We start from the raw sequence: 27593 nt of genomic DNA, 5'->3' as shown, positions 1-27593 counted from the left end.
GGCGCCGAAAGATGACAGGTAACACAGGGCGAATGACCAATGAGGTATTTGTAGATGCGGTGGCGCGCTCTAGCGGACAGGTGCGGGAATTAGGTTTGAATTTATAGCCCGCGGCGGATGCAGCACGTGGTTTATGTTTTGGGGGGGTTAGACAGGGGCGTAGCTAGGAATAATTTGATATTATAAAAAGTGGTACTGACTTAGGACCTATTTCAGAGGAAACGCCAACGTTTCAGCATTTATTTGGATCTTCAGGGCTATTTCTGTTTAAAAAATCAACTTATATGTCTAGTGATGGAATATGAATTTCAACAACATTTATGTATTTACCATTACATTTCATTACTGTTGAAAGCATTTACGAGCTACTCTGTTTTGTCTATTGAATTATGGTGTCTTTTTTTTTAATTTGTTAACGTAGATGTAAAATGTGCAACACTTTATAATGTTTTCATATTTCATCACTGGGCATAAGTTAAAATCAAATATCAAAAAAAGTTGATGGTGCCTTACAAGCGAAACGTTGCATTGCAAATCTGTAATAGCGGAAACTCTCCAATTTATTTTTTTTTGCAAATTTTTAGAGACTTGGAAAAATAAAACCCTTTGTTAAAATATTTCTGGATATCTCTGGAAAATGCAGGAATTTATGATAGCAATCAGAAAATAAATACATATAGGATTTAATTTCAATTAATTTTAGTGCGGTCCTGTGCTTTTTAACAACTGAAGTCTTTTCAAGGTAATGTCATGTAAACAGCTGAGTGCGCGTCGGGTTGCCTATACGCACACTGTCAAAAGGGCGTAAATTTCGACTCTCGCGCAGCGACGACAGCGCCATAAGCGGTGAGCGTTAACTCGAGGAAACGCTCCTCTTTCTTTTTAGGTTGTTTTCCCGAAGTAGAGGATTTGTTTGGCGAACCCAAAATAAATCGCAGGTAATTTAAGAATCTGTTATCCATCGGACCGAGTGCGTCTTATCAGTGAAATCCTTAATGTCTGAGCTTTCTTGTGGTGTGAATATTTTCTTGAAGTTTTCACAGGAAAACCGAAAAAAAGACTTTTAACTTTGACGTCTGTTTCTAACCTAAAAATTATTTTGACAACACCACTGTTGTTCTTCATGAAAGTGCCCTTTTTTGATCCAAAATCTTTCCCACGAAAGCTCTTCAATCCTTCCTAGCTTAGCCTAAAGTAAGCACAAACCCTTTAAAACAAAACATTGCCATTAAACTAATCCGAAATTTCTATTCCAGCCATGGTACGAATGAACGTATTGAGTGACGCTCTCAAATCCATAAACAATGCCGAGAAAAGGGGTAAAAGGCAGGTTCTTATCCGCCCCTGCTCCAAAGTTATCGTCAAATTCCTTACGGTAATGATGAAACACGGTTACATCGGCGAATTCGAAATCGTCGATGACCATAGAAGTGGCAAAATCGTAGTCAATTTGACTGGTAGGCTGAACAAGTGCGGTGTTATTTCGCCCAGGTTCGATGTACCTATTACACACATTGAAAAATGGACAAATAATTTGTTGCCCAGCAGGCAGTTTGGGTAAGTACCATTTCTTTATTCACTTAAAATGTCTCCGAGGCTTTTAATATCTCCAAAACTAATTGTATGTGAGGGTTAGACAATATATTCATTGTCACGATTGTAAACATTAATTACTATGTTTTTTATACTTATTCTGCATGTCATAACACAAATATTTAACTAAGGCATAGGCAAGTTATTATTGTTTTGAAAAACCATTGGTTTTTTGAATGGGACAATTATTTATTTGCAATGTGCCCTTTGAGTTAAAGAATTTATGTGCAAACCTGTAGTTGGAGAATTAATTTTTGTTTTATTGTAGTGGCACTTCTGTTACCAGAATTTTAACACAACTTGTCTTATTTGGTAAATAAATAATCATAACATTACATTATTTTCCTATGAAAAAATCATCTATTTACAAGCTTCATAAAGTCTTAAATATATTTGAAGCATAAATTACTCTAAAAACAGAACCTACATATCTGTAGGCCGGAGGTATACAACACTATGTCCAATTTTGGCCAAAATTGAGTTATGCACATAGTTTTATGGCATTTTTTGTACTTTATTTAGAGGCTAAGACACGCAGAATACTGCTGTCTAAGCTCAATAATTATGGCTTTAGAGGTTTGGCATTGCAATGGCTGGAATCCTATCTGTCTAATCGTACCCAAAGAGTTACAGTATCTGGATGTTTATCCGATTCCAGATCCCTTAAAACTGGAGTACCTCAGGGTTCAGTGTTAGGACCACTATTATTTTTGCTCTATGTAAATGATTTGGGTTCATTAAAACTGCAGGACAAAGTGGTTCAGTTTGCTGATGATACCACCATTTTATGGAATCATAGAGATTCTGATAATGTTAGAGCCCAGGTTTTTAAGGATCTTAAGATTTTATCGGAGTGGTGTGCTGCAAACAGGGGCCGTATTTTTGAAACCATTCGACTTTGATTCGCATACGAAATTAGAGGATTTCGCACGAAAAATCGATATTCGTATTTTCGACCACTTCGTATGCGAACTTTTTTGCATGCGGTGTCTCGAATGGGTATATACCATTCGAATTTCAAAGTTCGTGTGCGATTCTGACACTTGTCTTGTTTTGATTTTAAATGAGCTTTGTTTTTTTTGTGAGTTGGTTAAGTATTTTCGTAGTGTTTTTTTGTTGTTTATTGAAAAAAAATAACAATAATCAAATGGCAAGATTAAACAATCTTGTGCAAAGAAACGACGTCGATGCACTGGAAGAGACTGAAACTCTGGCAGATAGAAGGAATAGGATGTACTCTCCATTTCCTGACCCATTTGAAATGTATTCTGATGCTCAATTTAATAAATTATATAGATTAAGCAAGCCTATTACGATAGAATTGATATATTTTTTATGTGCTCCGAAGACTGTGTAATCTGTCTGCTACTTTTATCCACAAGGTTTGTGCAGTTTTAGCCGAAAAATTGTGGGTGAATTTGCCCGACTTTAATTCCGGGTGCTCTTCCATAAATGAAATTAGTACTTTCTTTTTCTCACTCGACACAAAACCGCAATATTTTGTTTATTTTTTTAATTAATTTAAGAAAAAATCAATTCGCAAAATCTCAATACTGCATCATCTATGGTTAAGGAATTTACAGAAAATGATATGTTGATTTTAATGTTAAATAGTATTTGCTCATCATTCGATATTTTAAGAAAATTTATACATTTACACAGCAATAGTTTAGTGATGACAAGCCCTTACATGTATCCAAACCATAATGTAATTTATAATAGCAATAAGGCTCTCTATAGAATATTTCACGCAAATAATATTAATCTAAATAGAATTTTAGAGTCTAATCATGCCAGCAACTTTGGATCAGATTTGGCATCATTACTGTATACCCATATTTTAAAACATTTCAAAAGTAGCATTTTATCAAAAAATGTGTCCACAATAAAACCAAGTAATCAATCTGGACCTCTAGATTCTGACTGTGATAGGGATTCTTTTTTATAGATAAATACACAGAAGATGAAGCTCACTCACATTCTATAAATAACATTGAAAATAAGCATGCGAAAAGTTTCAGTAGTTTTATTTTAAATATACAGTCTCTAAGAAATAAAATGGACGAGCTTCATCTTTTACTTGATTCATGTGATTTTCCTGATATTGTATTACTAACTGAGCACTGGTTAAAGCCTAACGAATGTTTCTTAATATCTGATTATATTTCCATATCAATTTTTTGTCGGCAACACTCCATACATGGAGGAACAGCTATTTTAGTTAAACAAACAATTGAAGCTTTTTTCTGTAAAATTAATAAGTATGACAGCTTTCTGTTGGAGAAGGTTTTTGAATTCTCCCTTTGTTTTTGTAAGCGATTTAATTTATATGTTCTTTGTGTTTATAGACCACCCACAGGAGATATTGCTATGTTCCTGGACAAACTTGATTCTCTATTATCCCAATTGTCTCTACACTCCATAGTTATATTGGCTGGTGACTTTAATATTAACTTCACTGATGTAAGCTTGCCATCATATCATACATCCCTTTTAAGTATATTGGAATCTTATGACTTGAAGATGCATGTTCTTTCACCCACACGTATAACATCCTCATCTGCAACTACTATTGATTATTTGTGTACAAATTTAAATGATGTGTCATGTAGAGTACTCTCATCTGGTATTTCTGACCATGAAGCCATTCTCGCTAGGATTCCATGCAACACTGTATTTCCTTCATCTCATTATATAGGAAGAATTTTCAGCAGAGCAAATTTTAATGCTTTTTCTTCTACTGCAGCTTTGGTTAATTGGAATGCAGTTGAAATGGCTCCTGACCCGTTTACTTTGTTATTTCATGTGCTATGTGACAAGATCAATCAGTGTTTTCCTAAAAAGAGGCTTAAAATGAAAAATAGAAAACCATGGGTCACAGCAGGCCTCAGAACTTCAGCTAAAAACCTCCGTTTTTTGGCTAAGCTGTGCAAGTTTACAACTAATGCAAACATTATTTTTTATCATCAGAAATATCGTAGTCTATATAGAAAGACGATAAAAGCAGCTAAGGTTAAATATTATAGTGACCGCTTGAATATGTCCTCAAATAGGCAGAGAGAATGTTGGTCAATTATAAATGACTTCAGGCATTCTCACAAGAAAGTTTCAGAACCAGAAGTAAGACCAAATAGTTTAAATGATTATTACTGTAATATTCCTCATTTATTGCTCAAGGATGTGAATACTAATATTGATCCTTTGCATTATATTCAACAAGTGTCAGTTCAAAATTCTTTTTTCTTTTATCCTGTTAGCCTTACTGATGTTAGAGATGCAATTAAAAGCTTAAAAAACCATAAATCAGCTGGAGCTGATGGAATATCATCAAAACTACTACTCCTTTTGCCTGACTCAGCATTGAATGCCTTAGCTTCTGCCATAAACAATTCCTTTCATAATGGCATCTTTCCAGCATGTTTGAAGGAGGCAGTGGTTATCCCTCTTTATAAGGGTGGAGATGTGAGTGAGCCTTGTAATTTTCGTCCAATTTCTATATTATCTACCCTCTCCAAGATAGTTGAAAAACTTGCAAAAATCAGAATTTTATCTTTTTTGCAACATAATTGCATTTTATCTGCAAATCAGTTTGGATTTCAAACGGGAAAAGGGACTCATGACGCTGTTTTCGGCTTTTTGGAGAGTGTCTATGTGTCCTTAAATTCTGGAGAGTCCGCGGCGGCAGTGTTTTGCGATTTATCCAAGGCATTTGATTGTGTAGATCATGGAATACTGCTGTCTAAGCTCAATAATTATGGCTTTAGAGGTGTGGCATTGCAATGGCTGGAATCCTATCTGTCTAATCATACCCAAAGAGTTACAATATCTGGATGTTTATCCGATTCCAGATCCCTTAAAACTGGAGTACCTCAGGGTTCAGTGTTAGGACCACTATTATTTTTGCTCTATGTAAATGATTTGGGTTCATTAAAACTGCAGGGCAAAGTGGTTCAGTTTGCTGATGATACCACCATTTTATGGAATCATAGAGATTCTGATAATGTTAGAGCCCAGGTTTTTAAGGATCTTAAGATTTTATCAGAGTGGTGTGCTGCAAACAGGCTTGTATTTAATGTGGGCAAAACCTTTATTATGGGATTTAAGTGTGACGTTCAGGGCCTTATGTTTAGTGAAAACTCCCCCTTGCAAAACAAAGAAAGCTGTAAGTTCCTTGGTATTACCATTGATGGTCGCCTTCGCTTCGAAGATCATATCCTAAATCTTGCATCAAAATTATCCTCTGGATGCTTTGCAGTAAGAATGGCGGGGCATGAGCTGGGAGGGGTAGTTGCACGTTCAGTGTACTTTTCTCTTATTGAGTCCCACCTTCGTTATGGCTTGCCTTTTTGGGGTTTAAGCAACAAGGGATTATTAAACATAATTTTTGTGATTCAAAAAAAGGCAGTTAGATACCTATGTTCCGCTGGGTTAAGAGATTCTTGTAAACCTCTCTTTATATCTCAAAAAATCCTAACTCTTTTTTCTCTTTTTATCTTAGAAACAGCTACTCTTATTCATAAATGTCCTAAACCTCCCTCTAACACTGGTCATATGACTCGCCAGGTTAACGATTTTCCCTTACCAATCCCTACATCCTCCCTCACGAAGAACTCACTTATATATCTCAGCAAAAAAATTTACAACCATGTTCCTCTATGTATCAGACAAATTTTAGAAGTTAAGAGATTCAAAAAGGAATTAAAATCACTTTTATTATCCAGGGCATATTATAGCCTTGACGATTTTTTTAATGATACCTTTTAACCTGTGCTCTGACATCATTTTAGTGTTTTAGTTTTGTTTCCTGTTAAATAATGTAATTTACTTCTTCTAAATTCTGTTTTATTGACAGCTTTACTTATTTTTTAATGAAATTTATCAAAAAGATGCTTTTTTTTCTCAATCTGTTTTGTTATGATTAATTTTGGTAATGTGTGTAAATTTTATGGTAAAGTGTTTTAGATGTTATGTTTGTTTGAAATTTAAAGTGAATTTGGATTTTTTTAGTTTTTAGGATGCTTGTACACAAGATTTTGTTGTCTTACGTAATATAGCACATTTTCTTTCTTTCTTTCTTTCTTAATAGGTTAAAAAGGATAAATGTACTAACAATAATTTATGTCCAAAAACCATAAAATATGATAATCATCCAAAGTGGGATCTACATGTGCAATATCTAACCAAAAAAGTGCAGTATCTAATTTATAAATTAATAAATATGATATAAACCATGAAAATGAAATGATTATGTTATGAAATTTTGTTATGTTTCAGTGGTTATGGTGATGGCTGTTTTATATTGATTAGTATGTGTTAGGAATAATAGTAAATTAAGATATTTGGGTTATAGTTACATTAAACATAAGTTGTCCCAGTTAATACCTACCAAACAATTATTTATCACTATATAATTACCATTTCTGAAGTCATAATACTTCATATGTGAAGTTAATTTTAATAGTACATAAAAGAACAGATATCACCAGTTTGACTTCAGATATATTTGTAAATATCCAATCTAAGCATATAGCCCTCTCATTTGAATGTACTATTTTTTGATTGAAAAAATATAAAAAGAAAAACATTCACAAACTATCAATGCATTTGAGTTCCTAGGATAATCCACACAAACTTCATCAGTATACCATAATGCCTCAAGTAAATTATAGTCATGCATTATTATGAATCTGTGTGTCTTTGGTATATGGTATTGACAGTAAGGAACTAGGTGGTAGATAGACTATCCAATAGTCAAATCATGATTGTTTAATTTTATTTCCACATACATACCTGTATATGTCATTGTTCAATGGGATTATTAGGAGAGGAAATGATTTTTGAACTAAGTTTATTGGTTTATATTGCCATAATTAATCCTCCCCACTTTTTCGAGCTTATTGCCTTGAGTCTTCCTCCTATTACAATATTGTAACCATGAAATCTGATTTCATGTTTTGAAAACTCATCGCTCAACCATGATTCAGTAATAATTATAATATTTGCAATAATACTAATAATAAATCTTCTTATATTTAATATAAAATTAAATGTAAATTCTATTCATTGCTTTTTCCACAAACTTTCAAAAAACATTACAGAAGAGAAAAAATTATAGATAAGTCACAATGAAACTGTTTTGACTTTAGTGTCTTAATGAAATTATCCTTGTATGCTATTCTCCCTTAGAAACTACCTGTAATATTTATTGATATAGTAGCTGCAGTACACATTGTTTGAATCTTTTTACCCATTTTACTGAATATTTCCCTTTTCTTTTACAGATATGTTGTATTGACCACTAGCGGGGGAATCATGGACCATGAAGAAGCTAGGAGGAAACACCTCGGAGGAAAAATCCTAGGATTCTTCTTCTAACTGTATATTTTTAAAATAAAAATTTAAAAATAAGAGTTTTTGTATTTTTTATTGAGATGACGCGTTGATTTTTAAATAAATTATTAAGAGATTCTTTGTTTTTGTTTTTTAGGGGGTAGTGGCCATTTTTATTTATTGTCCAACGGGAATTTTAGGATGCGGCTATTATATACTAATTAAAAGCCTTTTTTCCCGTTTAAATAGCCAAGAGCTATTATAGGACGTTTTTATTCACGAATCTAGTAAATAAACAAAAACAATTTAAATTTCTTACTAAAGTTTGACGTCTCTGTTATCAACAGCTGATTGAATCAAACGGAAGTTAGCTAAGAAACAAAATGGCCTAAGCAACTTTCTCTCGAAAATCTACTTACCAAATCAAGGAACAAACAAAGAAGGAGACTTTGTGAGGTTAGAATTCCCTTTGTTTACGTTTTGTATTATACGACTTTACCCGCAAAATTTACATTTTCCAAAATCCTTGTAAAATACTTCTCATCTTCTTAATATTATTGATGAAATGAGACAACATGTACTCTAAAGATTACGATAATTTCATGGTAAGAGCCTCATTTATTTCATTTTAGCTTTTAAAGAACTATACATCTAATAAATTATTATTAGAGTCGCGTCCAGCATGCCCTAAAACGTTCAGTACGAGCCAGATGTGCCGAACTCACAGTCCTCTTAGACCGAGCCAGCCTATTGGAGCTCCACAACTTTTTCCCAATTTTAATCGATAACATTTTTGGCCCCCAAGGGACAGTATGCTGGGGCCTCAGAAACAGCACAGAAATGGCCGGAGAGGATTTTAGGCAGCTGCATTATTTTTTGTCCCCATGCGGGCCAGTTTTCAGGTTGATCTATGCTCTCCTAAAGGATCCCAACATTAAGTATGAGTTTTCTTTGGCTTATTTACCGGTAAGTGTTTGTGATTAGTTTATTTGTGTGGAATTGCTTGAGTGTAGGGTTTTTAGATGAAAGTGAGACAGGCCTTAGAACTACCCTCAGTCAACCCATTTTACACAGAACTGATTAATATTAGCCCACAAACTAAGAGAATAACTTCATTGTTACTAAGTAAGTTTTACAGTTTAGTTGAGACTCTTGCAAAATAGACAATTTTTAGACCCATTCGATTATTACTTCTTCCATTTTGCTTACCATCTAATAAACCCATGGCAACAGAGAGCAGGGTCTTCGGTAACTTCTTGGAATACTGTATATTATACATTATGTTGTGACTATATTCTGCACTTTTTGCCCACTGATCCTGCAGCTAAAATTTTGCCAGAAATTTACTATAATGGGAAGAACCCTCAAAGGCAAATCTCACCACCAGCAAGCATCCAGTAAGTAAAATCAAACTATTTGTTCAATTCAATTCAGTTTATTGATGATTTTAATATACAAAGTATTTACATAAGTTAAATCAGGTAAAATATAAAATATGTATATAAACTTAACTTCTTTTGATATAATTTAATAATAATTGAAGTATATAGACTTAAAATATTACAGTAAAAGGACAAATAATTGTATATCTATCTAAAAAATTGCCTCACATTATTATTATGTATATAAATATCAGTTAATTCTTAGATCCTCCCCAAGAGGAAGACTGGGCCTATCGAACCCAATACCTTTTGGTAGAGATGACACAAAAACTTTAAACATCCACAATTACCACCCTCGGAATGAAATCTGGAGAAGTGAGACTGTACTGACTGTTTTAACTGATATGTGGATGTGTAATGACTCAGTCAATCAAACATTATCCACTAGTGATCTGAATAACTCAATTGGGACCAAATCTATGGTAAGAACTATACAATTTCTTAAACTACTTTGTTCTACATAATATATTAATAGAGGATGCACTATAATGAACTGCCCACCGGGGAATACATGAGAATAGTGAGGGTGTTAATAAAACAACTCCATGCCTTCTCGGACAGTGCCAAAGCCGATGATACTTATCTATGTGCATTAAAAAAAGTCGCTTTGCCAATGATCCAGGGAAAGTTTTATGTTTTTTTGAGGAATTTGATCCATAGGTGGCCTCTGGATGGGAGTTTTAGGTTGGTGCTGGAGCTGTGGCTGACTTATATACAGCCATGGAGGTATCCGGCCAATAATATAATCAAACAAATGTAAGTCAGAACTTATTTATTGATAGATTAGATCACTGTCTCAATTTTATTCCATCAAGTTAAAGTAATATTAGAATCTCGCATTTTTAAAGTATTCAAGTTTTCTGAAAATTCATTTTCAATTTTAATCTTCTATTTTTTTTTAAATATGTATTCATGTCCTTAAATCAGATTACAATAAATCTGACACAAAGGCCTTAGACTATTTAAATATAACAGAGATAGCAATTTTTAAATTTTCATAACAAAAACTTGAACAATTTGTTTTTTTATTGTTTAGCCGTCCGTGTTTTTCCAGAAAGTCTTTAGCTTACAACCTTTTCATTTGTTTTCAAGTACAGTATTTGGTATAAAATTAAATATTTTTATACACTGGTAAACCAGAGAGTCCTGTCCTTTTTTGTACTGCATAGTTAAGTCTCAGTTCATATATTATACCCATGACAGTTCTTATTTTGTTTAAGAGAATTTTATTAAAAATTATTTGGCGTTTTATACACAAGTTTAAAAAGTTAAAAGTATTTAAAAATGACAGTTTTGTGTACAGGCTTTTACCAGCTCTAAAATACTTAATTTTTTTTTTCGTTCTTATTGCTTTGTTTTCTAACTTTTGTAATTTTTTTTAAGTCTTTTTCACTGGTATTTCAGTAAAATGGGATCAGGTACCTTAGATGTGGTTCTATAAAGAGGTTATATATTATAGATATTTTGAGCTTTTATTTAACGTATAATTGCCATTTTTTATTTCACCCAAAGGTGATGCACTTTTTTCTATAATGTTGTCTACATATACACTCCATTTTAAATTTTTTTTAATGATAAGTCTAATTCATTTGTATTGGTTTACTTTTTTTAATACTGAGTCCATAAAGTCCTTATAACCATGTAAACTTTTCAACATTTAAGCTTAGTTAATTATTATAATGCAGCCAATCGTAACACTGTTAGAGCTCACTATTTACTGTTTCTTATGTTTTAGTAATTTCCGAAAAGTCTAGGCACTGTGTCATCACAAAATTTGAAGTAGTGACTTTTAATTCTGACTTTTAACTCCCAGCTTCCTTACCTAACTTCCCATTGAGATCTGTTTGTTGTCTTTTTCTAGTACCCCCTTTTACCCTTTTTCTTAATTTTTTTTAATAATAAATTAATGCCCACTGTATTAAATGATTTTTACAGGTCAACAAATACGGTTACCTGTTTTTACCAACCTTACTAGTTATGTAATCTAGTAGACGTAGTGTTGCTCCCAAAGTGGTGCTTTTCTTCTGGAATCCATACTGATTTTTGTCAAATTTAAAGGTGTTATGAACTGATGTCTATGAACTCATTCATTTCAGCTCTTCAATCATTTTAGCTCTTATTGAGGATTTTGCTAAAGCTGGTCAACAAGGAAATTGGTCGATAGTTGCTGACATTGTCTTGTTCACCTTTTTGAAAAAGAGGCACTAATTTCGATAACTTTAATTCTCACTATTTGTTAAATCTACGATCTTAGGTCCAACGATTTTAAGCAGTGTTTCTTTGACTTTTTTTAGTGACTCTGTCAGCTCCCGGGACACACTGATGTCTTTTACTACCTTATTCATTTAATTTACAGTTTTCCTTAGGCTAATTCTTTGTTGTGTTTCTTTCTCTGTATTTAGTTTTCTAATTTATGTCCAATACTTATAATAAAAATGTTGATACGTTTGCTCCGCAATATCCTGGTCTTTATGATAAATTTTACCATCTACCCCAGTAATATTGTGTATTTTTTGTTTTTTGTTGTTTTTCTGTTGAAAAATCTCATTTACTGTCTTCCATATTTTTCTACTGTCCTTGTGTCATCTAATTTTTTTACTGCATACTGTTTTTGTAATTTTATTCTTAGTTTATTTAACTGTTTTTTTTTTGGTTTATTAAATTCTCTTTTGCTATATTCATTTTGTATCCTTTTCCATCTTATATATATATTTTGTCCCTTTCTCTAATTTTTATATGTATTCTTCATCTATCCAAAAGTTATTATTTTTTTATTTGTATTGTAGCTGTTTTTCTGCAGAGCATCCTTGTATTTTGGATAATTCTAGTCAGTTTCTTAAATGTGTCAATATTGTTTGCCCTTATTTGTTCTTCTACCTTAGTCGCCCATTTTTGTTTAAATTTTATGATCATTATGAATTTTAGAGTCTCATGATGCACTATATTTTTATTTGTTATTGAATGGTCCAGGATTGATGCAGTATTATAGTTGTACGAGTGGCATTTTGTTTACTTATTGTGTTATGAAATTGAAATTCACTTATTTCAATGCTTTATAACTATTAATACTTTGACAATTCTTTAAAAAATCTATGTTGAAGTTTCCAATAAGCCTACGTGATTTATTTTTGCTGTTTCAGTAGTTTATCAATTTCATTTATAAATACATCACATTGATTGTTATGTAGATTGAGTATATTATTAAGTATTGTTGCGTTAAAAATATAGATGTAATGTTATTACAGTCGTCGATTTTTACATTGCATTTGTTATTTATTACATAACTGTTCGTGTCAAACATAAATACATACTGGTTCCGCCTCCTCTAGTGTGTCGACAATTATGCACTGCTGTGTATAAGCATAGACTAAACAAGTGTTCTTCATTAGGGTAAATCCAGGTTTTCGTTAAAATTATAAAGTGTACTGGTTAAAAGTATAATATCATTTAATCAATCAATCATTTTTTAAATTTCAAGTTTCTTCCTCGCATTTTTCATATTAGGATTTCTCATTACAGTCATTTTAAATCTATTGATTATTCCAGGCATTTGAAGATTCTTTATGGTTTTCTTTTCGGCTTCCCTTACATTATTGACTCTGTGAAGTTATTTAAATGTATCCACTAAGTTAATCATTTCAGTAGATAGCAACTACTACTAACTATAACAACATTATATTTATTTCTCGATCTAAAAGCTGCCTTATCAATTACTACAGTTTAATATCAATCTCAATTCAGAATACAATGATTCTCTTATTTTAAACAAATTGCATTTGATTATGTGCACCAGCAAATTGTATATAACACACTGATAAACACAAAAAGTTAATACTAACTATAGCCAAAATCATCTTTATTATAATGGTCTTAAATATTACATTACCTAAATAGTATTAAAGGCTGTGAAACATGTTTCCAAAACTGTACCATAAGAGTGCATACAGCTTATCCTTTATAGTTTTAAGTTTGTCGTTATGAATTTAAACAGTTTCTTATTATCTTTTAAGAAATAAACCGTTAATAAACCCAGACATAGAGGACCTCAATGTGGGCAAGGAAAAGCAACAACTGAACCCAACTCCAGACCACAAAAACTTTATAGCGGAAAATCTTTTATGTTATGTGGTGATTTTAGAACAATTACTACCGAGGTTCTGTAGGGTCGATCTGGTCAGTCCCAAAATGTCTTTGATGCTTTATAGGATAACTAAGGTATTCTCCTTTTTGTTATAATTCAGTTATATGATCTAAAGCTTTTAGGTATTTGATCAACCAAACCTCCCGGATTATTTAAAGGAAATCGAGGCATGCGTGGAGAACAGGCAACCATCTCCCAGCCATAAGAAGTACTTTGATATGCCTAGTGATTTACCGTCAGCATCTCCGATAGACAATTGGTCCACCACGTTGCCCATGTCACCAATTCCCGTGAATAATAGTAAGAAACTTCTTAATTCACCATAGTTCTAGTGTCTAGCATCTATAAGAATGTTCTTTTTAGCAGGAATTTCATTATTCTTGGAACAATTAAATAATGTCAATTGTCACAACATAGATTAATACATAGTTTGGACATAGATGTCCAAACAGTATTTCTTATTTAATGAATATTTATTTATATATACAGCATCAACAGCCAAGAGGCCAATTGCAGACACTATAATAATGCACAATTCTCTTATAAATATTTAAAATGCAATATCTACAACTAAAGCCACAATATAACAATAATTACGTTGTAAACAAAAATAGCAAGGCTTAAATCTGAGCAGCATAAAGTCTGTCCTCTATTATGTAAAGTTTTGCAAAACCCATATATCAAGATCCAATTTGTCGTTTATTAGTATTATAATAATTGCACATTTTAGTGGTGTTAGGTGAGTTTTTATATACATTAGTCCTAGGAAATGTTAAATGAAACGTGTTTCTTCGTCTGCTATTACCAATATTTACAAAAAATGGAAGAGTTGATAGATTTTCTGGGGAATCTTTATACAAATATATTTAGCCAATAGACCGATTTTCCAAAGGCAATTTATTAAATTATTAAATATTATTTTATATATTTACTATTGGTTTTCTTCAAACTTCATATTGGGACTATAAACTTGATAGCACCAAGTTATCAAACAGTTTTAAAGAACAGTCAGCATTAAAACTCTTAAGTTAAATCTTTATTGTGACGAATTCATAACTAGTTTTCTATTTTTTTTGTTACTTTAATCAATCAACAAAGTTACATTGGTTTTATTATTTGAAGAATTTAGTATCAACTCTAAGCCTAAGTGTTCTAAAAAGCCTAAATTTATAGTCTTTATTTTAACTTGGGTATCAAAATCTATAAAATAATTATCTAATCCTGAACAGGTACTGGTAGGTTCCTTATTTAAATATTTAAAATTGAACATATCAAAAACATGAAGAACACTGTATCTAGCAGAGGAAAATTGATATAAAGAAATTAAAATACATTTTCTTGAACTTACGTAGTATGATGAGATGTAATGTTCAAGTATTTGTTCATATGATCCTATCTTTGTCAGTTATTTGTTTGGCACTATTGATGATTTGAAAATTTGTACTTGAAGAAATAGAACAAAGTTCTCAGTAAATTCATTTACAAAATTTAAGAAGTGACATAATTAATACCTGCCTAAAATTATTTAATATATCCAAACTTCATAAGAATGTAATGTTAATTTGAAGACGTTCCTTGATTTTATTATATATAAATTTAATTCTAGGATATTTCCGATTTTCCAAATCATTGCTAGTAAAAATGCTGTTAATTAATTTGCTGGTAAAAATGGTCTTTCTTTGACTGAAACGCCTTTATTTTGCAATATGCTTATTATTTCCTAAACAGTATTTTCAAAACAGTGAAAATTTGAGAAGGAAATATGCAAAAAAAAACCACTACCACATTTGACATAAATACCAAAATCCTTAACCCAGAATCATGTATTTTCATTTTCTACTTTTATAAGACAATTATGGAATTAATTATTTCTTCCAAGCAAATGAAGCTCACTATCTCCTAATGCCTAAAATAAGTAAGAAATGACTTCAACTACCTGGAAGAAATAGCACATGACTTCATTTGCCTGAAACTGCCTAAATAAATAAGTGCCTTGAAGAAGTAAAAAAAAATTACCTAAAGTTCATGGAAGAAATAAAAAATGACTTAAAAAAAAAAAAAGGAATGACCTCAATTGCGTGGTCAATTGATGCACTGAAACAAGTTAGGAATGATTGCCTGAAATCAAATGAAAAAATGAAAAACAACCTTTACCCAGTGCCTTGAACTTTGCCTTTACCTTCCTCTTGAACTTTGAAACAGTTAATCTTGAACTCTTTAAAGTGTCCCAGCTATCCAAGTGAAAGAACCCTTTTGATCTTCATGAAATTTCAGTGACATTTTACTTTTTCTTGTCATTTCTTTGAAATATTTGAAAAAGCTTTTATAAAATTAACATTTTACATATAAAGTGGTTCCACTCAACGAAAAATTGTCAAAGCTCCTCCACAATGGATACGGGAGGTGTAATACAGGGTCCGGCAAAATGATCTCCCACATTTTGATTTTTATCCAAAAGTCAATGTAAATGCCATTTATATTTTCTTTTTTTTTTAACTAAAAATATATGGTATGCCATTTTGTTTTTATTAAGTTTTGAAAATTACAGAGTCCAAGTGGCGACCATTTCTTTCGACACACATTCGAAGCTGATTTCTGAAAGTTTCCATTACTCGAGCAGTGATTTGAGGCGATATTCCTGTAATTTCTTGGCGTATTGCTGCTTTCAATTCGTAAATGGTTCGGGGATGATGTGGAAAAACCTTCTCTTTCAGGTAGCCCCAAAGGAGAAAGTCGCATGGGGCAAGATAGGGTGAACGCGCAGGCCACCCAACGTCTCCACGTAACGAGATTACGCGTCCTGGAAACATTTCCCTTAACAGGTCCATTGTCCTTCTTGCCGTATGAGCTGTAGCCCCATCCTGTTGAAACCACACATCCGGATATTCAAGTTCTCTAAGTTTTGGTTCCAAAAAATTACGTAGCATGTCGACATATCGATCAGCAGTTAAATACCCCTCCTTCTTCAAAAAAATAGGGACCCCAAACACCAAAAGAACCAACAGCACACCAAACGGTAACACGTTGGCTGTGAAGTGGCCTTTCATGGAGCTGCCGCGGATTTTCTGGTGCCCAGTAGCGAAAATTCTGCTTGTTCACACAGCCAGACAAATGGAAATGAGCCTCGTCACTCGTTATTAAAAGCGCATTTTGTGGGACGTTTTGAAGAATATCATTGGAACATTCTCGGCGATTTTCCCAGTCCCGTTCACTAAGTGTTTGCACGATCATCATTTTGTATGGGTGGAACTTCAGATCGGTGTGCAAAATTCTTCTCACAGAACGATCTGACAAACGGAAAGCAGAGGCATGTTTAACAGCGGAACGTCTAGGAGATCGTTCAACTGCTTCTCTTACAGCTGCAATGTTTTCAGGTGTCCGAACACTTCTGGGTCTACCAGTTGATTTTCTTTTTAAGGCTGAACCTGTAGCTCTAAAATTTGGAACCCACAACAGTATTGTTTTGCGATCTGGAACTGGATCATGTCTACCAAGCGCGAAGTGAGTACGAAAATTTCTTTGTGTCGTAATCACGCGACAACAGAAATGGCAAGGCGCGCGCAGCCAACCGACTACGCTAAGCTGCCTCCCTCTTTAGTGACTCGGGCTTAGTGGCGGCGCAAAATGTGGGAGATCATTTTGCCGGACCCTGTACATGCACTTTCAAATTTATGCTTAGGATAAAGCTAATATTTTAAAATTTTATAGTTTTTTTTTGCAAAAACAGTTTATAATTTTGTTTATTTTATGTTAAATTAAATATATAATACCTATTTGCATACAATTGTATTATCCTCTCCAATACATGATAGTCTAATACAATTTTTTGCTTGTAACTGAATACAGAATATTCAAATACTTCATAAAATATGAATGTAAAAAAAATATGAACATATTTAAGTGGCTCTAAGTTATGCTCACGAATATCCACTAATGACTTTTGGACCTTGATTGACACAAACACCTCTAACTCCGATACTTTTTGAGGTACAAAAAACCCTATTATATGAAATTCATTTCGAAATATGCTCATTTCAGACAGAAACTTTGACTTCCAACAAAACAACGCATCGATGCTGAGCAGCACAATGATCCACTTGGACAAGAAATGGGTGAACATCACTAGACAAAAAATATTCGAGCTCGAAGGGCCGAACTTTTGCTACAAACCGCTTTTCACGCAACCGCCCGCGCCGGAAGTCCTCGAGTTAATCGGTCAAATAAAGAAATCGATAAGACAGGCCCAGGACCTGATCGGATGGCAGGAACAAGAGGAGAAGAAAATGTACTCGGGTCTATGGGGTTCCGTTAAATATTTCTTACAGTCGCACGCATCCAATGACGAATTCACTTTGGACGAGAGGAGAAAAGTACCCGTTTACTTGGAGGTTTCCCTGAATAATTTACGGGATTTATTTCAGGTGGATGAGGGGGTAAGTTTTTAGAATTATATGCTTTGAGATATGAAAAAGTCGTCCACAGTTCACGAAGAGATCTAATTTACATATAAAAAAAACAAAACTTTTAGTCATAAATAATAATTCACTTTAAAAAAAAACGGTGATAAACACGATCCCATAGACAAGGCATTATTGTGCTTATAGATTTCATTATTAAATCTGAAGAAATGTTGGTCAAGTACCAACGCGAGAAACGAAGAACCGTAGCTAACTAGGGAAACCATTCCAGTGCAACATTCTTTGAACTAAGGTAATACAGTCATCTAGAGGAATACTGGAAAAAAGGCTTTTTACATCTAGGGAAATTAAACTGGAATTCTTAATTAGGGTATGATTTTTGAGGGAGAATCAACGCCACATAAGCTAAAACTTTCTTATCTTTAAATATAACATTTTTTAAGAAAATGTATTTTTAATAGTTATAGGACCACTACCCAAAATTACTTTAAAAAAAACTACCCACGACAAATTCATCCCCTAAAAACCACCCCAACTTTTTATTCTAATGTTTGGAATGCTTGTAAAAAATGTTGTAATTCAATTTCATAAAAAAAGACATGTCCATCAAACATCAACGTAAGGCACAGAATATCTTTTATTGATTTTCTTAGTAGTTCACTCATGCTTTTGTTAAAAACCTTAGCAACTCTTCAAGTTATCAGTATTTTATTTAAGTAATTCAAACAAAAGTTAAAAAGAACAAGAGTATTTGCTACAAATAACGCTTCAAACACAAGTTAAAAATTATCAACGCCATAACGTATTTTTGAATCTGTAAACAAATAATTTAACTTGCTCTTCAGTATAAAATATTTAGGTATAAGGTATTTTTATAGGTAATACATGCATTCTTTAAATTGGCAATAATCGTTTTGATATTCTGTTATTTTTATTATTCAGTTTTGTTGCCTTTTTTTTGTATAGGTCATACACATTTTAGTTCCATAGTTTTCGCTAATTCCTATCGCTATTTTCTTGCATAATGCCGCAACTTTTTGCTCAAAATGAATATGTCGATATGCTTCCGCCGTACTGATTACCAACGAAGGTTAGAGTTTATTGCATCCCTTTGGGTTTTAATTCATGACAATCCCGAAGTTTTGTCACAAATCTGTAGGAATAATGAAAGTAGATTCCATAATAATGGGATAGTTAATAGACATAATCCACATCATTTTGAAACTATTAATTAGCATAAACGTAGGGGCCGGTGTATGGACATTTATTATACCGTACTTTTTTACTTCAGAGCGGTATTTAAATTTTCTTCAAAATTCACTGTATGAACTATTAGAAGACGTGCCTATTTTAGAGCGCAATTGAATGATTTGGCAACAAGACGGCGCTCCACCCCATAATTATTAAAATTGTTACATATTATTTAGACAATATAGATTTCCTCAAAGGTGGATTGAAAATAGGGGTCCTATTAAGTGGCCAGCCCGCTCTCCAGATATGACCCCAATGGATTTTTTTTATCTGGGGTTATATAAAGGATATGGTTTATCAACGACCATCCAATAATCTTGAAGAGCTTAAAAACCGAATTCGTGAAACCTCTGCACAACAAAAATCTTTCGGCGATATGAAGCTTGCGTAGCTCTATAGATTTTGTAGAACGGATTAATACGATGTTAAAATATTGTATACTAAATAAATTCAATTTAAAAAGAAACTTGGTATTTTAATTTTTGCAACATAAACATTTAAATTTCAAAATTTAAAAATTCTTTACGTTGATGATTTTTTTAAATGAAATTTAATTAATAATTTTACAAGCATTCCAAACATTTTTGGGGGTTGAGTTTGTCGGGGTTAATTTTTTTAAGGAATTTTGAGCCGTGGTCCTATAACTATTAAAAATACATTTTCTTAAAAATATTTACATTTAAAAATAAAAAAGCTGTGACGTTGATTATGGGACACCCTATATATTTGCGAGACTTTAACTAAAACTTTTGTTCTCTTTTATATGTATCTTATATTATATGGGTTGAGGCCAGATTATAAACGAGGATTTACAGGGTGTTCCGGAAGAGCCTGAAACCTCAACGATCTCCAACGGGAACGGATTTGAAATGTCCAACGATTTCAAGTTCCTCACGCCTGAGAAGGTGAGGAGTCGACTGAAGACTATTAAATACGATGGAGATCCCGATTTGTTGCCCATAAGGAGTGACGAGTGTACGTTTTTGGTTCGTGCGCTCTATCAGTTTGCTCAGAAAGTCAACGAGAATGTAAGTGTATTATTTAGTAGTTTTTCAGTTGAGTTTTCAATAAACACCAACTTTACTAATTATGTCCTAAGGGCGTCCCTTTATACTTCAGGCCAGTACTATTAAGAGATTACGCCACCTTGAAGACCGTACAATGATGTCTAGATTCACAATTTGTTTCCAAGAATACCCAAGCCACTGAAAGAAATTCTATTCTGGTATTATATTGTTGATATATTGAAGTCTAAATTTAATTCTTTCTATGTGAGTAAATGGCGAAATAAGCGCACTAAGCTTATTTTATACAACAGTTTTTGCGAAACAGATACAATTGGTTTCGGGTGTAGTTCCTCGATTTCTTATCCGACTACGGACAAAAAAAATTACAGTATTTTGTATCATATTATCTATGACGTGTCAAATATTTTCAGAAAATGCTACGATAGGCCTTAAAGGATTGTTTTACGAAAGTTTTGCTGTAAAAAATATGCAAATCGGTGAAAAATTGTGAAAGATAAAGGCCGGAACCGTTTTAAAATTGCGTTTCAAGAAAAACGCTCATTGTGAATGTTACATCGTGTACCCCGGAGTATGAGCGAGCATTTATGTAACAAATTAAAAAAAAAGGTTTTTTGAATGTGTAAAGGTGACATAACCCCTTGTGTATTCCAAAATAGAAATATGTACATTGCTAGAACCTGTGCAGAAAAGATTAAGTGATATGGAGCAATAAAATATGCAGATTCCAATAGTATTTTTTTAAAGAAGTCGTTTAATGCATGTTATATGAATTTACCAATAATTTTATAACAAAAAATCATTGCTCTCACATAGACGAAAGAAAAAGGGACCCAAGGTCTTGGGAGTTAATTTAATTTTAAAAATTACAGAGCATTTCGCTTCCAAGGCGAAGAATCATCAGACATAAAAGAAAATATTCTCAACATGTATTCTAGATATTTGGCATTTATTTTCTGAATCCGAGGTTTCTTTCTCGCATTTTTAAAGTGTTCTCATGTAAATTTGAAGAAAGCATGTTAAATTTCTTTTCAGCATTCAGAAGTGCAAACAACTGTATTATTGAAATAAGAGGGGATGGTGTTCCAATAAGTCTTAATAAAATTTGTTATATACGAGGTCTGGCTATTAAATAACGAGACTGCGTGCCTAGAGAGCGCCCTAGACGGATGGGGAAAAAAACGAGTAGTGCCAAAACAAGTTTTCGTCACTATTATAGTATTCGTGCAGTAGCGGTTTGAAATGAACGTGTTTTTTTCTCGTGCCGAAAACCATGTGTGACGACGAAAAACAAGAGCAACGCATCAATCTTAAATTTCTCGTTAAATTGAAAAAAAGTCCGACTGAGTGCTATAAATTGTTGCAACAGGCCTATGGGGAAAATTCTCTCTCTTGTGCGCGTGTTTTTGAGTGGTGTAAGCGCTTTAGTGAGGGCCGAGAGAGCACTGAAGATGACCAGCGCTCAGGTCGTCGCCCTGTCACTGTTTCAACTCCGGAAACAGTGACCAAAATCAACCAAAGTGAGCGTGCAGATCGTCGAATGAGGCACCCGGATGATTGCCGAGGCTGTAAACGCCGATAAAGAAACGGTTAGAAAAATTTTACATGGGGAATTACACACAAAGAAGACTTCCAGCACTGTTTCGATCAATGGAAAAAACGTATGGAAAGATGTGTGGCGAAGGGAGGGGAGTATATTGAAGGGGAGCATTTGAATGTATAATAATTTTTATGATAAAACCCTTTTTTGTAACCAGTCTCGTTATTTAATAGCCAGACCTCGTAGAAGCAAATATTAACTTCCTATTTATTTATTAAACTTATTATGTCAAATCAAATGAAATATATTACATAATAAAGTATTCAACATAACATTTCTTGTTCAACCCTAAGGACCTAGGCAACCTAATACCTGTGTGTGCTTTTATATTTAAAAATATATTTGCATTAGAATATTTAGCTAAGATACAACAGCAATCAAATAAGTAAATGTTTTATTATATACAATCAAAAGACCACCTATACATCCTCAGAAAAGAAAAAACAACTACTCAAATATGAATCTAAATTTACACCTATGTAATAAAATAATAATAACAAGTAAATAAATAAATTTTGTTTACAAAATAAAAAATATTTACCCATGAAATTAGGTCCCTAAATCTTATATCCTTTGGCCATTAAAATCTCGTTTGTTGTTTATTATTTTAGTTTCCCTTGGCACCAAATTATAGAACTTGGGTCCCAGTCTATAAACTTTAAATGTATACTTCTTATATTTAATGGAAGGGATGCTGAATATACAGCATGTATTTATGGTTGCTTATATTTTCATTGTATATATATATATATATATATATATATTGTTGTTATAAATGACCTTTAAAGCATAATTTTGCACTACATTTAAAGGCTGCAATATAGTTTTGTAGGCAACAGCCCATGCTATGATTCAGTATGTTATTAGAGATTCTACTAAGGACTTATAAATAAGAATACAAAGCTTAGTGTTTAAAATTCCTCTTAATATGTAAAACTTTTGGATCAAATGTCTAATTCTTTCAGCAAGATAATTTATGTGTTCTGCCCATTTGAGGAGTTGATCAATTATGACCCCTAAATATTTGTTTTTCTTACTTCAAAGATCTCTTCATTATTAACATCATCCAATAAATTGTTGTCAACAGATGGTCTATTTAAAGTGGTCTAAGAAAAGGCTTTATAATTAGTTTTGTCAATATTCAAATTGACAGTACAACCAGTTTTTTTACATGCTTAAATTCATCAAACAAAGCCTCTTTGCATTAAAGATTAAAATAGTATCATCGGCAAATGATACTATTTGACCTGTTAAAGGCATCCTTGAGGTTCGAGTTCCTCAAGCTCCTTGAGGAACTCCTATGAATACATATAAGGGATCACTATTATTATTAATTCTAACGACCTGCTCTCCCTATTCAAAATAACTTTCAGATAGCTAATATTGTAATGGTTTAAAGTTTGGAGAAGATTTGTACACGGTATAGTATCCCTTGCCAGATCAGTGAAAAATGCAATACTGTTTTTATAGTATTAATTTTTTATTATTATTATTACATAGTGAATGTACTTAGTCCTTCTGTAAATCCATACTGATTTTTCGAGAATATGCCAAATCAGTTCAGAAGCGTTGTTAAGCGGTCTTTAAATACATTTTTCTAAAATGTTTCATCAAATTACATGTGGTAGACTTATTTTTGGTCTAAATAGGCGCAACCACATATCTCATAAATTAAATCTACTTCAAATGGCAAACCGCTGGAGACTTTAAAGGTCAACACTTCACAGTTTTAATATCTAGGCATATACAGGGTATTTCGGGAGGAAAGGGAAATATTTTGGGAACATATTTAGAAGGTGAAAATAAGATAAATTAACCCATATGTTTTTATCCGATTCTTAACCGTTTCTGAAATAATCGGCTCTAGATTTTCTTTGTAATTTTTTGAAATAATTACGTTTTCTGTATATCTAACTCAAGTTGCAGGTATTTCATCATGGTTTGTTAATACCTATTTTATTTGACTGGTACTGGATGTTTCCAAGCGTAAGAATTAATTCTGAACGAGAGGTGGGTCTAAATGTGAAAAATGAAGAAAATGTTCTGGATATGGCTGAAGAGAATCCGGGTGTTAGTACGAGGTGGATTACAAAAGAACTTCGATTAGCATCACATATGGACGTTCGGAAGACACTTAGGAAAAACGGTTTTAAGCCTTTCCATATTCAACCGGTTCAACATCTTCAAGACGGTGATTATGGCTAAAGGGTTCAATTTTGCGAAAGGTTCCAACAAAATCGAGGCCTATATAAATACATTTAATTTAGCGATGGAGCTCATTTTACCCGCAATGGAATTAATAACCGGCACAATGAACATCGGTGGTCAGATGAAAATCCTCATGCCACGTTTGAACGAAACTTTCAACATCGCTTCAGTGTTAACGTGTGGTGTGGAATGCTGAACGACCAGTTGTTTGGTTCTTTTATATAAGATAAGCGTCTTACTGGAGAACGATATTTACACTTTTTGAAAGTCCATTTAGAAGAAACATGTGTATGTTGGATGATGTTCCGCTAATTGTTCGACACCGTATGTATTTTTAACACGATGGAGCCCCGCCTCATTTTAGTCGCTGAGTGCGTAATTTCTTAGACAATCGTTTTCCATGATGGTTGGATTGGCAGAGGAGGTCCTCAAGTTTGGCCACCGAGGTCACCAGACTTAAATCCACTGGATTATTGCCTCTGGGGGTGGATGAAAGCTCTAGTATACGAAACACCAACTTGTAGAAACCGTATAAGGACTCCACAATTTTGAGTGCTTCAAATATTAAAAACAGTCCCTAAGCAATAAAACCTGTAATACAAGCGCTTAACAAACGTGCTGCAGCTTGCCTTGAAGTTGGTAGGGGTATTTTCGAAAACATTTTAAATTAGTGGAATTTTGTTTTTTATTAGTATTTGCTTGTGTTAAAACTTAATCTTATGTTAAATCTTAAAAAAAAACTTTAGAACCGATTATTTCAGAAACGGTTGAGAATCGGATTAAAACATAATATGGGTTAATTTATCTTATTTTGACCTTCTGAACATGTTCCCAAAATATTTTCCTTTCCTGTCGAAACACCCTGTATATGCCTAGATATTAAAACTGTGAAGTGTTGACCTTTAAAGTCTCCAGCGGTTTGCCATTCTCCATCTCTAGTTGCCAGTAAAGTTTAGAAGTTTGAATATTTTAAAATTTAATTCTAAGTTAAAAATATTTCTTCTCTTAAATTAGGCAAACTAATGAATATCGCTTACTGTAATGTTTTATCTATTACACGTGTTTATGTCCTGCAGTTTTAAACTACTATTTTGTTAAGTACTCATAATTATTTGTAATTTAAAGTGTGCTTTCTGTTGCCACTGCGCTATAACTCTTAATATGATTATCCTTGTTAATCTTAAGGCTAAGTTGGGACTTGAAATTTGTCTTGTATATTGTTATAATTGTTAATGGTTTCATAGATCTATATTATTATAATTGTGTTTTGTTAAAGGGATCATGCAATTTTCTCGTTTATTGCGATGGTTAAGTAGAATAGCCAAATTTGCTAGACTTCACCATTCTGACTTATTTACTTTTACGGATCATTATTAAAATAAGAAAATTGGTTTTAAGGAGCCTATACCTTTTTGTTACCGTTAAATATTTTTTCAGTTTGGTCAGACGTTCTACCAGCTCTACCACAACCCAAACTACCCCGGCAGACTGGCCCGTCAATTCCTGCTACCGCCAATGACCGTTCACAAGTACGATAAATCCGTAGTGGGGTCGCCGAACAGGGTGAACATCCACTTACCGCCCCGCGTTACTTTTCGCCATTTTGCCAGCTACAGATTTTTAACTTATTTGCTACTCGGTGTCTTTGTAGCCTGGCTGTTCAACTACAGGTTGGACACTTATTTGTTCTTCGTCTTGTTTTTGTTTTTCGTTTATAAGTTAATTAGGGCGATCCCTAAGGATAACCCGATGGACGGTTCCGGTATTAGGCACGGATACCCCACCCAGGGGTTCGGTAATATAAGTTTTAACGATTCGTTTTAAGGTTAATAATTTTTTGTATGGAAATGATTTAAGGCCCAAATATTGGATTTATGTCGCGTCTTTTGGTTGTTTTTTTAATGAATAAAGTATTTTTTATTACTGGAATGTTGGCTTTTATTTTGGATTTTAAGGGTTATATTGTGTATCAGATGAGCAGAATAGTTTTTTAGTAAATTGAGAAAAACTTAACCAATAAGTGCCCCTAGTTTTTTTTACAAAAAGTTATTTGCTGTTTTTTCATTATAAACTGTACCACTTAGCCGATCCATACATCCATCTTTGCTCTCGAATCTATCATATATGGAACCACCAGGAGATAAGCGTATACTGTTTTTTGTTGCACGTATTATAAAACACAGAAATTGCGAAATCTGTTGCCACCACCAAATTCCACCTAACTGCTTTTATAGCAGACCTCTGTGGGAATATATGGAACTAGACCTGACCTATATACAATAAATACCGCCATCTTTCTTCCACTCATTGGAAAACGCGTCGGTCGCATCTTCGTTCTACTCATTGTAAATCGTATACATGAAGTTGTACCTATCTTTATACAACTCATTAGAAATGATCCAAATTTCGAGGGAAAAGTTGGTAGTAGTAAATTCCACTCGAATGGTTTACTATACACCCATCCTTGTTATACTCATTGTAAATTAAACAATTACTTTGTAGAACTTAGGATTATTGGACACTTCCAAATTCTACTCTAATCATCAGTAAAAATCACAAGAATCAATTTGATGTATATCGATCTTTGTTTCGCTTATGAAGCCAATTAAGCAATTACTAAGCAGATTTTGAGATTATTGGACGCGTTCAAATTGCACTGGCATTCCTAAAGTAAAAATGTACATACAGAACTACCTTTTATGAGAATTTCGTAAACCCATCTTTGTCTCACTCAAGTAATCTTTGGAACTATTAAACGCGTCCAAATTCTTCTCGAATCCCAGTAGTTAATTATATGAGAATATTCTCAATAATAGTGAAAATTTGACATGTCCCCATCAAAACTGTCCTAACTAGTGAAATTTTTGTCCCAGACTCGTGTTTTTCCTCTTAAATTCACCCTCAGGAAGTCCTAAATAATAGTGTGAAAAAATTTGTGGTTCCAAAGTTAAAAATGTCCGCTAATCAATAAAAATCTAGTTATTGTAAAATTCGCTTCAAAACCTCAAATTCGGTGGCTCTTGGAGCTTGGTGGACCCAGTTTCTTTCATATTAAAAATTTTTTGATGTACAAAAAATGCTCGCATATAAAACAAGTGGTAATTAAATTCTCCGATAACTATTTAAGAATATTCCAATTAGTTCGTAAAAAAAAATGAGCATTTGCCAAGAAAATTAGCAAAAAAACATGCTCCAACCAAATCTTCTTTAACTACCAAATTTTTTAGCCCAGAACCGCGTTTCAAGCGATGATAACACTCAAATTAATCCTCAGGAAGCTTTGAATATTGACCAATAACTTCTTTGACAATAGTTCGTGAAAATATTGCCAAAGAAGTGAGCATTTGCCAAGAAAACAAGAAAAAAAACATGCCTCAACCAAAACTGCCCTAACTACCAAAATTCTGAACCTAAAACTACGTTTCAACCCTCAAATTAATTATCGGGGCGTCCTTAATATTAATGTGAAAAAATTATGAAAATATTTTAACTGGTTCCAAAGTTATGCCCAAAAATGCCCGCTAATAAGTTAACATCTAGTTATTACAATATTCGTTCTAAAACCTCAAAATCGGAGACTCTTGG

General features: G+C 33.1%; 2 protein-coding genes across 3 annotated transcripts; both read left to right on the top strand.

Moving 5' to 3' along the window:
• The first annotated feature begins 779 nt into the window (after positions 1-779).
• LOC126746504 (40S ribosomal protein S15Aa) lies at positions 780-8001 on the top strand. 2 transcript variants are annotated; one of them, XM_050454798.1, is made up of 3 exons: positions 780-938; positions 1257-1557; positions 7875-8001. In XM_050454798.1, the coding sequence occupies exons 2-3, from the start codon at positions 1259-1261 to the stop codon at positions 7966-7968; spliced, it is 393 nt and encodes a 130-aa protein (XP_050310755.1). In that variant the 5' UTR covers positions 780-938; positions 1257-1258; the 3' UTR covers positions 7969-8001. The 2 variants fall into 2 exon arrangements, with proteins under 2 accessions (XP_050310755.1, XP_050310756.1); XM_050454799.1 differs by lacking the exon at positions 780-938 and adding an exon at positions 988-1194.
• A 366-nt stretch (positions 8002-8367) lies between these two features.
• Positions 8368-25937, top strand: LOC126746482 (sphingomyelin phosphodiesterase 4). Its single transcript, XM_050454767.1, has 11 exons — positions 8368-8528; positions 8593-8889; positions 8946-9048; positions 9098-9320; positions 9571-9787; positions 9841-10121; positions 13376-13580; positions 13629-13806; positions 17545-17939; positions 19991-20203; positions 25446-25937. The coding sequence occupies exons 1-11, from the start codon at positions 8499-8501 to the stop codon at positions 25830-25832; spliced, it is 2529 nt and encodes an 842-aa protein (XP_050310724.1). The 5' UTR covers positions 8368-8498; the 3' UTR covers positions 25833-25937.
• The last annotated feature ends 1656 nt before the right edge of the window (positions 25938-27593 follow it).

This window comes from Anthonomus grandis, chromosome 17 (assembly GCF_022605725.1).
Source record: "Anthonomus grandis grandis chromosome 17, icAntGran1.3, whole genome shotgun sequence".
NCBI lineage: Eukaryota > Metazoa > Arthropoda > Insecta > Coleoptera > Curculionidae > Anthonomus > Anthonomus grandis.
This window is presented reverse-complemented; position numbering and strand designations above follow the sequence as displayed.

Excerpts from the sequence above, each read along its gene's own strand:
- LOC126746482 (XM_050454767.1), top strand. The coding sequence starts at position 8,499 with ATGTACTCTAAAGATTACGATAATTTCATG. Across the intron at positions 8,890-8,945 it reads TTTCTTTGGCTTATTTACCG|ATGAAAGTGAGACAGGCCTT; the intron begins GTAAGTGTTTGT and ends TAGGGTTTTTAG. Across the intron at positions 13,807-17,544 it reads ACCAATTCCCGTGAATAATA|ACAGAAACTTTGACTTCCAA; the intron begins GTAAGAAACTTC and ends TGCTCATTTCAG.
- LOC126746504 (XM_050454798.1), top strand. The coding sequence starts at position 1,259 with ATGGTACGAATGAACGTATTGAGTGACGCTCTCAAATCCATAAACAAT. Across the intron at positions 1,558-7,874 it reads TTGCCCAGCAGGCAGTTTGG|ATATGTTGTATTGACCACTA; the intron begins GTAAGTACCATT and ends TTTCTTTTACAG.